This window comes from Delphinus delphis, chromosome 18 (genome assembly GCF_949987515.2).
Source record: "Delphinus delphis chromosome 18, mDelDel1.2, whole genome shotgun sequence".
Taxonomy (NCBI): domain Eukaryota; kingdom Metazoa; phylum Chordata; class Mammalia; order Artiodactyla; family Delphinidae; genus Delphinus; species Delphinus delphis.
The window spans coordinates 68,140,478-68,153,040 of record NC_082700.1 but is presented as its reverse complement, the minus strand read 5'-3'; the positions used below and the strand labels follow the sequence as shown (position 1 = coordinate 68,153,040).

Below are 12,563 nucleotides of genomic sequence, written 5' to 3'. Positions count from 1 at the left end.
TCTGAAAATAACTAGAATACACTGCTTAAAGATCAAACCAGTTCATCATTAGCTATACTCAGGACTTCTGAAATAGTCAAGATTCAAGTAACACCTGAAGGTAAAGGAATAAAGATATGAATATTGTATTTACCAAAAAAATAATAAAAATATTATTCATACAAGGTATGATTCTGGCTTTAAAGCAAAAGCTTAGATCTCTCCTACACACACATCACTCCAAAACAGCACAGTCCAACAAAGCTTGACAGAAATACTACAGTGATGATGGAAAGGTTCTTTCTGTTACCTGATACAGTAGCCACTGACCACGGTACAGTAGTGGCTATGGAGCACTGCAAGTGTGGGTAGTGACTATACTGACACTGACATCGAAATGTGACTGAGAAACTGAGTTTTTAATTTAATTTTAATTCAAATAGGCACACATGGCTAGTGGCTTCCACACTGGGGAGCACGACTTTAGGGGGAAAACAAACAAACCAACCAGATTCCTGGCTCTACTGACCATTTTCCTCCTCCTTCCACTCATTCAGTAATTTGCAGAAATTCAATATCCTCTCATCTCTCCCTAGACAGTCACCAAATTAACTTCAATAAAAGATCATACATTAAGCTTTTTGTACTTTCCCTTGAGGATAAGAACAAATGAAAAGTACTGGTTACTTGGGATTCGTCCCAAGTTCACAAGAATGGTTCAACATATGCAAATCAATCAATGTGATACACCACATAAAATAAAGACAAAAAACACGTAATCATCTCAATAGATACAGAAAAAGCATTTGACAAAATTCAACATCCATTCATGATAAAAACTTACCAAAATGGGTACAGATGGAACATATCTCAACATAATAAAAGCTATTTATGACAAACCCACAGCCAATATACTACTCAACGGTGAAAAGCTTAAGGCCTTCCCACTAAAATCTGGAATAAGACAAGGATGCCCACTCTAGCCTCTTCTATTCAACATAGAATCGGAAGTCCTAGCCACAGCAATCAGACAAGAAAAAGAAACAGAACGTATCCAAATTGGAAGGAAAGAGGTAAAACTGTCATTATATGCAGATGACATGATACTATTATATATATAGAAAACCCTAAAGACTCCACACAAAAACTACTAGAACTGATAAATGAATTCAGCAAGGAAGCAGGATACAAGATTAACATACAGAAATTGGTTGCATTTCTTTACACTAACAGTGAACTATCAGAAAGGGAATGTAAAAACAACAGTATCTTTTAAAAATCACACTCCCCAAAATAAAATGCTTAAGAATAAACCTGACCAAGGAGGTGAAAGACTTATACACTGAGAACTATAGAACATTAATAAAGTAAACTGAAGATGAATCAAAGAAATGGAAAGATATCCCAGGACCTTGAATTGGAAGAATTAATATCATTAAAATGGCCATACTACCCAAAGCAATCTGCAGATTTAATGGGATCCCTATCAAATTACCCATGATATTTTTCACAGAACTAGAACAAATAATCCTAAAATTTATATGGAACCATAAAAGACCCAGAGAATTGCCAAAGCAATCCTGAAGAAAAAGAACAAAGCAGGAGGCATAACCCTCCCAGACATCAGACACTACTACAAAAGCTACAGTAATCAAAATGGTGTGGTATTGGCACAAAAACAGACATATGGATCAAGAGAACAGAACAGAGAGCCCAGAAATAAACCCACACACCTACAGCCAATTAATCTTTGACAGAGAAGGCAAGAATATACAATGGAAAAAAGAAGATCCTTCAGCCAGTGGTGTCGGGAAAGTTGGACAGCCGCATGTCAATCAATGAAGTTAGAACACACCCTCACACCATACACAAAAATAAACTCAAAATGGCTTAAGGACTTAAACATAAGACATGACACCACAAAACTCCTAGAAGAGATCACAGGCCAAACATTCTCTGACATAAATCATAGCAATGTTTTCTTAGGTCAGTCTCCTAAGGCAATAGAAATAAAAACAGAAATAAAAAATGGGACCTAATCAAACTTACAAGCTTTTGCACAGCAAGGGAAACCATAAACAAAATGAAAAGACAACCTACAGAATGGGAGAAGATGTTTGCAAACTATGCAACTGACAAGGGCTTAATTTCCAAAATATACAAACAGCTCATACAGCCCAACAACAACAACAAAAACAGCCCAATCGAAAAATGAGCAGAAGACCTAAATAGACATTTCTCCAAAGAAGAAACACAGACGGCCAATAAGCACAGAAAAAGATGTTCAATGTCACTAATTATTAGAGAAATGCAAATCAAAACTACAATGAGGTACCACCTCACACCAGTCAGAACGGCCATCATTAAAATGTCTACAAATAACAAATAATGGAGAGGGTGTGGAGAAAAGGGAACCCTTCTACACTGTTGGTGGGAATGTAAGTTGGTGCAGCGGTTATGGAAAACAGTATGAAGGTTCCACAGGAAACTAACAACTGAATTACCATATGATCCAGCAATCTCACTCCTGGGCATATATCCAGACAAAACTCTTATTCAAAAAGATACATGCTCCCTCCCCTATATTCATACCAGCACTATTCACAATAGCCGAGACATGGAAACAAGCTCAATGTCCATTGACAGATGAATGGATAGATGCAGATTTGCAGCAACTTGGATGCAACTAGAGATTATCATACTAAGTGAAGTAAATCAGAAAAAGAAAGACAAATACCATATGATATCACTTATATGTGGAATTTAAAATATGACACAAATGAACCTACTTATGAAACAGAAGCAGACTCATAAAGAACAGACGTGGTTGCCAAGGGGGAGGGGGCTGGAGAGGGATGGAGTGGAAGGTTGGGGTGAGCAGGCGTAAGCTTTTATATACAGGATGGATAAACAACAAGGTCCTACTCTATAGCACAGGGAACTGTATTCAATATCCTATGATGGAGAAGAACATTTAAAAAAAGAATGTATATATATATGTATAACTAAATCACTTTGCAGTACCGCAGAAATTATCACATTGTACATCAACTATACTCCAATAAAAATTTTAAAAAAGAGAAGTTCTGGTTACTCAGATTTTCTGAGTAAAACCACATTAGCCACGAATATATATCCTGAGACCAATTTAGTTTTCCTTCTACCTAATTCTTCGGGAGTAACCTGAGTTTCTGATCTGTGCTCTTCAGAGCTGCTCAGTCACCTGTCATCTTTTTTCTAATCTTTATTCTTCCTCTTGAGGAAAAGTAAAAAGAAAGGAAAAGGACTTGATGTAACACAATTTTATCAACTGCCTCTCTAGCAAGTAATGGACTATACTTGCTAAGTAGGATTACTCTAGCAAGTGCAGACATTCATAATAAATAATCCTGTCACTCAGAAGCATGAATGTCACAATGATTTTTTTTACTTGCCCGGGTATAAAGCATGTTTTCCCTTTTGCTTAGGTTATTAGGAAGCTAAAAGGTACACTTAGGGCTCACACATAACTACCTCAATCTGTTGTTAATTCTTTCTTATAGCTTATAAACAAGTTTCTTATATACATATTTTTAACTGTTCAGGTCATTTCCTAAAGTTTAGTACTATAACACTTCTCAAAACATTTTTCCAGTAAGAAAACAAAAGTAATAAATACAAATTACTTGAACAGATTTCCTATAAGGTTTCAGAGTACTTTCTCCAATAATGTCCAAATTTTTCTGCTTTATTTATTGTTTTAAATGATCTCACATACCTTGAATTTTCATCTTCTTGAAAATGATGTGCTCTTAATTGGGATGCCACAAACAAGGATGAAGCTATTGCCAATAACTGGTTTCTCTCATTCTCTGTTAACTGGTGTCCTGAGGGAAATCAATCAATCAGTCAATCAATCACACACATAATGCTAACATCTATGCTTCTATATTACAGAGTTATTAGTCATTCAAACAAGTATTTTATCAAGCATCTCTTATGGAGCTAGTGTTGTACCAGACACTGGGCTGTGCCAGAGGGAAAGGAGGGAGCAAGATGGTTCAAATACCCCTGCTCACTGGAAGTTTATAGTCCAATTTGGGAAAGAAGATATTAAACAGATGCACAGAACAAAACAATTGCAAATAAGAAAACTACTCCCAGAGATCTCTGGGAAAAACTTAGGGCTCCTCATATCTGCTTCTCCTTATCACTCCCCACCCCAAATTTTACTTCTAAGGAGAGAGAGGATAAAATGAGGAAAAGGAGTGTTGCCGGTCAAGGACAGTGGCTGGGCCATGTTTTCTAATGTGAAGGACTAAAAGAAAATAAATACGTGATCCTCTTGCCTCTATACTTACAGTCAGGGTTTGAATCCCAGTCAATCAACCAAACAACCAATCGATTTCTCTCTCTCTCTCTCTTTAATTCACTCTTCTTACCATAATACAGCTGCACCTGGGGGCAGTGGTCTAGCCTGACAAACCCGGGGAAGACTCCCTGGTCTGGCTGAGTGTGGTGCAGCGGGGAAATCTGCTCTATGTGCATAATAATTCCTCAAGAAGTGTGTGAATCAAGGCAGAACTGGATACTCCAGGGTCTGCCAGCTAACACATCCCCTTGAGTGCTCTGTAATCTCACCACAACTTCTAACACTATTTATTTACTACCATGCTATATACAGATAATAGAGTTTATTAGATGGTACAGTATAGGCAATTTGAGTGCTGGATCATCAGCACTAAGATGCTACTTGTACAATTCAAAGAAGAAAAAACCATCAGGTAGTTATTTAAGTTTATCGGAAAGAAATGAAGTAATTTCAACACTATGTCTTAAAAATTATTCAAAACAGAAATAAGACTAAAAATATTCACAACTAGAATATAAAGACTTTCCAGATCGGCAGCACATTTTTCTACGGAGAGGTGTTCCATGAAAATGAAAGGTGCAGTGTTTCATGACACTGAAGGGTTAGGAAAGCCCCAGTGACCCATTCTTCGAGACAAACCTAGGAGCACCATAAACTATAACACCAATGTGGGACGTCTCGTTGGTCTGGGAATTCAGTAACAGAACCCTCAGTGGCCTAATAAACCACATTCCTACAGGCTTTGAAAAGTTCCTAATCATCCCCAACACTGAAGCAGTGATGGAAACATTCCATATGCTTCCATAATAAACTACCCTACATGAGGATTACAGAAATTTGGTCTCGGTCTTCTCAAAAACATACCATCTACACAAGAGCTGTTCTCAAAGTATGGCCTGGGAATTACTGGGAGTCCCCAAGAGCCCCTTGTGAACCTAACTGGAATTATATAATTCTTCAGTAATTTCCTCAAAAAGTATTTTCTTCAGTAATTTCCCTTTTCGAGGAAATCTCTCTTTTCACATTGACACATGAGGGATATCTTAGTTGGGTATAGTACTCTTGGAAAAAGTTCCTTCCTATGGAACAGATACTCAGTTTAAGGTTTTCTAATCTCCAGTTTATAGAGTCTGAAGATGATTTCATTCTACATTCTTTGCATATAACTTTTTTCTTTCTAGAAGCTTTAAAAAGTTTTTTGTTCTTGATAAGCCTAGAATAGTTACTCTTTTTCATTAATCCTGTCTGAAACTCAGTGAGTCTTTCCAACAACATCTCAAGTCTTTCTTAAGAACAGTGAAAAAAAAAATCTCCCTTATTATTTCTTTTAAAATTAACCTTTCCTTGTCGATTTTATTTCATGAAACCCTTACTATTTACACATACAATCTCTTGGCACTTCTCTCTACATCTCTCATCATTTCGCACATTTCATTCTCTCTACCTTCCTGCTACATATTTTGAGATACTTCTTCCATGTATTTTTTTGGGTCACTGTAATTTTGTTCTTAGCAGTCCTTTCACTTTGCTGAAATGTTTCATTTCTAAAACACAGTTTTTTGTACTCTTCTAATACCTTTAAGTGTTCTCACAATTTTTCAGTCAGCAGCAGTCATCTCCCTCCCATACCTGCAGGTCTAAAACTGAATACTTGCTGTCTTCAGGGATTCTTCTAGGTCTCCCTCCCTAGATAGGTAATCTTCTTCCTTTGTATGCAAATGACTCTGTTTGCTCCCAATAGTCAGGTCAAAGTATAGGCGGGGGTTTGCTGGTAAATGTTTAATAACCAACTGGGATGTGAAGGAAGAAGTGCGGTAGTGTGCAGCATTTGCCAATTTCCTTACTATAAGTACTTTCTCCAAGGCTGATTTCAAACCACCAACATCACATCAAAAATGGATTAGGAAGAGATACACACAGTGGCTCTCCTGAGGCAGTATGACAGCCCCTGCACCTACGGAAGAGAGTCCTTGGAGAGGTGTTTCAATAGTCTACACCACCTCGTCCTTGAAGCCATCCTTGATTCCCCAAATTGCAATTAGTTTCTTTTTTCTCTGCTTCAAGACACTTTGCTTGTATCTTCACCTTAGCACTTCTTTTATTCTGTCCTGTAGTGTAGTTAGTTCTTTACCTGTTTATTTCCCTAATGATATAACCACTTTAAGGACAGGGAAAATATATTATTTCTCTTTGATTTTCTTCTAGAGTCTATACCAATTATTTGTTGAATGATTTTAAAGACTGAATTTTTAAAGGCAACACTTCAGTCACATATTTACCACTTTTAAAGGTACAGAAATACTTGACTAAATTCAAAGGGAAAAAATAAAGAGAAGTGTAATTAACAGTAGACTTCTTGTGCTAAATCAAAGTTGTCTAAACATTCCACAACGAAGAGAAAGATAATTCTAATGATTTCTTTTGATGGGGCTGGTGGTTCAAGTGTAGCAAGGCAGCAAAGAAATAAGTCCAAAATGTCCATTCTAGGCTATCTGAAATTATACTTCTTAAAATATCTTCTTCTTCAATTTTCCCTTTATTTCAAAATCAAAATATCTACTTCTCCATTTTCCATTTATTTTTCAGAATCAAAGGAAAATACCTTTTCAACATCAGCATCTAATAAGTTGACGTGAAGAACAAATTCTTGTGTATTCTATTTTTAAAGTTTAGACACAATCATTTCAAGGTTCAGTCTAAGAGACTTTAGTAACACTGCCCTAGTCTACAAATAAACTTGGGATAATATACATATATAATAAAAAAATTTAATGCAGTCATAAAAACAGGCACTTGCCTATGAATAGTGTCTAGGATAGCTGGACAGATGGGAAGCAGATGGGTAATCCCAAAGGGGCAAAATGACTCCGCCTCAAACATATGGATAAGATCCTGGATTAACTTCAGTTGCCACTTCCTGCTGTCTCTTTCAGGCACATATATCAAACAATCAAAGATGATACAGTTTAGTATATCTAAGACATGCTCTGGGGAAAAATCGGGAAGGAGAAATACAGTAATCTGAAGAAGAAGAACAAGAGGTAGTAGCCATTCAGAGAAGAAAGAACTGACATGAAAATAATATGAAGGAATAAAATAAGCAGTAGACATTAAGAATGGCAAATATAGGTGTGTACTTTTAAATTGTCATATTGTACATATTGTACAGACGATATGACACATACAGCATACTCTGAAAACTTCTGTGGTTTATGAATTTGAATCCTAGCACAACTGAATGAGTACTGAAACAGAAGTTGAAACCACTAAGTTAAACACTAAGTTTAATTTCTGGCTTTATTATATTACTGGTCACTTAGCCTTATCAGTCTTTCTGGGCTTTGGTTTCCTCACATGTAAAATGAAGGGTGAGACTAAAAATTGTTAAAGGCCTTCTAACAACTTATAACAATTTAAAAATTGTTATGCATAAGAAACAGAATTATGGTGTCTGTGCTGATAACTGCCTGCCAAAAAAAGAAATGTAATATTTAAGTTTATTACAGCAAACTGCAATATTCGGTTTTAAGAAAATTTCTGAGTTCTCTTGAGAATTTGGAACATTTTCAATTGCTGCTAAATGTATAGCACATAGTACCCAACAACAACTAGAAATTTTAAATGCTCCATTTTCTTTTCCATGGTAATGGGATATAATACCAAATATGCATAAACACATGTATAAATGTGTGTATGTATATATAAATACCCATGCACACATACAATATGTGTGTTCTAAAGGTTCCCTTAAGTTTTTTGTTTTGTTTTGCGGTACGCGGGCCTCTCACTGTTGTGGCCTCTCCCATTGCAGAGCACAGGCTCCGGACACGCAGGCTCAGCTGCCATGGCTCACGGGCCCAGCCACTCCGCGGCATGTGGAATCTTCCCGGACCGGGGCACGAACCCGTGTCCCCTGCATCGGCAGGCGGACTCTCAACCACTGCGCCACCAGGGAAGCCCTCCCTTAAGTTTTGACCTGTTCTCTCCTTCTGCCTACTGTTTCACGTAAGCCAGGCAGACACAAAAGCACATGGAAATCTGAGTCCATTTCACAACCGACAATAACTTTTAATTAAAACTTTGGAAAGGACAAGAAGCCAAAATGTTAGGATCAAAATAAAACCAATTTGTAATCTGGACACATGTACAGTTAAGTAAAAATAGTCAAGGTAATACCTTCTCACCCATACTATGAACAAGATTCTTTTCCCTTACTGAAAACCATTGAATTGTACACTTTTAATTGTATGGTATGTGAAACATATCTCAGTAAAGCCATGATAAAAATAAAAAGAATCATCTAAATCAAAAAAAAAATAAAGATTCTTTTCCTTAATTCAACAAATATTTATTTAATGTCTGTTTTAGTTGCTAGTGAAACAATAAAAAGCAATAACATTAAGTGGTTCCTGGCTTCATGCAACCAACAGATATTAATGAAATAATCACACAAGAACAAAAGTGCAATCATGTTAAGGTTGTCATTTATATTTTTAAAAATTCAAAAATTCAGGAAAAAGAACCTGATGATTCATTAGTCTCTGTTTTAAGTTCCGAAATAAAACACATTCTTTATTTTTCTTGGTACTAATGATAAAGCCCTGTAACACTGAAGTTGTGAAAGAACAATCAAATCAGTAATCTCCAGTTATTCTTATGAAAACTCTGTATTATAAATTCTGATGTAATAAGTTCCTTTGTAAATGTATTCAGTGAAGCTGACCTGAATCTATATACAGCTCCTAAAATGAAGGAGTCATTTTATATACTAAAACACTTTAAATGGATATAAAGAACACTTAAAATTTGTGAGAGAAGACCTAATCTTCATGTGTCCCCAAGCTCATTAGAAATATACGTAGAGGGCTTCCCTGGTGGTGCAGTGGTTGAGAGTCTGCCTGACGATGCAGGGGACACAGGTTCGTGTCCCAGTCCGGGAAGATCCCGCATGCCGCGGAGTGGCTGGGCCCGTGGGCCATGGCCGCTGAGCCTGCGCGTAACATTTCTGGTAAGTCTCACGTTAAGTCCTGTCAGTGTCTTAACACCATGCTAACCACATTTTCAATGCGCACTCAAGGGTTTTCTCTCTCACTTAATGAGCAATTTTTCTACTACCTGGAAACACTCACTGATAACTTTGCAGTGCTAAGTTTCACAGTCCACTCATTACTTTATTCAAAACTCATTTTTCAGAATAAAGCCATCATCTTCTTAGACATCCCCATTTTCATTAATAGGAATAGCACCTAGTAGTCTGAAATTTTCCGTGCTAATTTTCAAAAAGATACACTTTTAATATTAAAGAAGAGTTCCTGTATATACTCCTATCAGTGAGGAATACAAACATGTATTGACTTTCAGAAACACAACATTCCACATACTAGTTGAATTTCTCACTCAACAAAATTACAGATTATTACACATTCATGAGTCACTCATGAATACTCAAAATCATGAATGTCTATAGTCTAGGATACTCTAAGTATATCAATAAATCAAGTACAATATAGGCCCAAGGCCCTAATTTCAGAATAAAGTATACACTGTAATAAAGTATAAAAAATAATAACTTTAATACACTAAAATACTTCAATATATACAAACCTTTAAAGCCATCAGGATACACATCAGAAAGAAATTTAGTGTTGATGTCTCCTTTTACAAAGCGTGAGTTGATTATCACCTCTCGAAGTAATGCAATATTATGTGTAACACCTAAAAATAAAATGATAACAGGCTGAATTAAAAACAATGAGTCTGTTAAAAATCTAACTCCTATTATCTGGAGAAATTTATCATCAGTGTCCTATGGCCTAGCAAAAAACCATGCAAGATTACTCACCTCCTTGATTTCAACTGACAACAAAAAATGTCTGAACTTGATGCAGCAATAAAACTCTGAATGCAAATTTAAGAAATTCAGTGGGAAAATCAATGTATTTTCAATAAATGTTAGAACTACTAGATACACATTTGGGAAAAACAGAAAGTGAACCTCAACCCTAATTCATAGCATACATAAAAATTGACTCAAATTGGGTCACAAAACTAAAACTATAAGACTTATAGAAGGAAATCAGGAGAAAAATCTGTTACCCTGAGGTAGGAAACAGATTCTTAGATAGTACACAAAACCCATGAACCATAAAAAGAATATCAACAAATTATACTCCATCAAAATTTAAAAGTCTGCTCTTCAAAGGATGTAATTAAGAAAATGAAATTGCAAGCCACAGAGAAAATATTCACAACACATATCTCAAATAAAGAACTTGTATCTGGTATATATAAAGAATGCTAACAATATAAAAATAAGATGACAAGCAAACCAGGTGAGAAAAGATAGGCAAAAGATCTAAGGAGACATTTCACAAAATATATACAAATGGCCAGTAAGCACAGGAAAAGACATTCAACATCACCGTCAAAGAAATACAATGGGATATACCCAAACACCAATTTAAGTGGTTAAAGGTTAAAAGACAGATAATACTAAGTGTCGGCAAGAATCTGGAACAAGTGGAACTGTCACCACCTGTGTGGGTGACAGGGAATAAATTGGTAGATTTTACAGTTTACTTCCACTTTGGACTGTCTGGCAGTTTCTTTAAAAGTTAAACATATACTCACCATATGATTCAGACAATTCACTCCTAAGTATTTACCCATGTTAAAATAAAAGCATATGCCTATACAAACACACACAGAGGTTAGCAGCTTTATTTGCAAAGTCAAAAACTGGAAACAATCTAAATGTCCATCAACAGTGAATGGATTAACAAAATGTGGTTTGTCCATATAATGGAAATCTACTCAGCAATAAAAGGAAGTGAGTCCCCCAATACACATAACAAGGATGAATCTCAAAATATTATGCTGAATTAAAGAAGCAAGACCAAAAACAATGCATACTGAATGCAACCTACAGAAAGTGGATCATGTGGCTGCATTAGCACAGGGTCGGAGAGAGGGTGGAGAGGCAAAGGCCATGAGGAAACTCTGGGAGATGACAAAAATGTTCAGTATTTTGATTGTGGTGATGGTCTCACAGGTGTATACATGCATATGTCAAAGCTCATCAAATTGAATACTTTAAATATGAGTTTATTATATGTCAAGTGTACTTCAAAATAAGTAGAAAAGGAGAAGGGGGGCTGGGGCAGGGGGCAGGGGCGGTGGGATGGGGGGGGAGGAGGGAAAGGGAGACGACAAAGAGGACGAGAAGAAGAAAAAAGCCTGTGATCAAGTAGGAAAAACTGAGCCTAGTACACAATGACTATTCCAAAGTAAAGTTTAAATAGGTAACTACCACAAGAGGGATATGAATGGTATGAGGAGGATTCTGTGATATAGAAAGACTTTATGAAGGGAGTAGATTACAAAGATATTAAATAGGAGTAAAAAGTAAAGCAAAAAGGCATCTCAAAACCATGGAAAGCAGGAATTAGAGTAGGTGTCCACTAGAAGGGTGACTGGAGCATAAGAGAGCTGAAGTTGAAGTAAACAGAGAGGTTTGCTAATTCCTTCCAATTCTTTAACCCACTCTTGCATAGTTCTAATTTGTACCACTATACTTCGTAACAAACCTAGAAAGCCTGATTCTGTTCTTGCTTGTTCTTGATCTGATTCAAGTCTTATAGAATCCTCACTTATACAAGAATAATTACAAAGTAAGCAAAGAATCACTCAGGTTCAAGTACCTGATCTACCTCTCACCTTGAGTAAGGCTATTTAAACTCTCGAAGTTTTAGTTTCCTCATTTGTGAAATGGTGATTTATTATCACCAGTCTAGTTAGTATGACTGTCATGAGGTACAAATGAAATAATGTTTAACACAATGCCAGGCACTCAAAAAGGTAAATTATTATTGTGCTCATTATTATCCTTTTATATGAGAATACAGAGCAGAAGACAACATGTAATAAACAAACGACAGAAGCTGTACAGCATCCTAAGCCTCAGCACTGACCTACCTACCTAACTTCTAGTTAACATTCTGTAAGAATGCAGCTCCACAAATTTAAGCTTATCGCTACTTCCATCTGGAGGGTGTACCCATCCTATAAGGCAAGGAAGGATCAGCGAACTATGGCTTGCAGGTCAAATCGTAAATAAGGTTTTATTGAAACCCAGCAGTGTTTATATACGGTTGTCTTCATGCTAAACAGTAGAGCCCAGTAGTTGCAACAGAGACCATGTGACCCACAAAGTCTAAGGTATTTATTCTCTGGC

General features: G+C 36.4%; 1 protein-coding gene across 2 annotated transcripts in view; it reads right to left on the bottom strand.

Moving 5' to 3' along the window:
* PCCA (propionyl-CoA carboxylase subunit alpha) overlaps positions 1 to 12,563 on the bottom strand; it is a 355,728-nt gene that overhangs the window by 147,974 nt on the left and 195,191 nt on the right. For both annotated transcript variants that reach the window (XM_059995774.1, XM_059995775.1), the window contains 2 exons: positions 9,935 to 10,045; positions 3,737 to 3,845 (listed from right to left, as the gene is read on the bottom strand). In XM_059995774.1, coding sequence (XP_059851757.1) covers positions 3,737 to 3,845; positions 9,935 to 10,045 — 220 coding nt within the window. The remainder of the gene's footprint in view (positions 1 to 3,736; positions 3,846 to 9,934; positions 10,046 to 12,563) is intronic.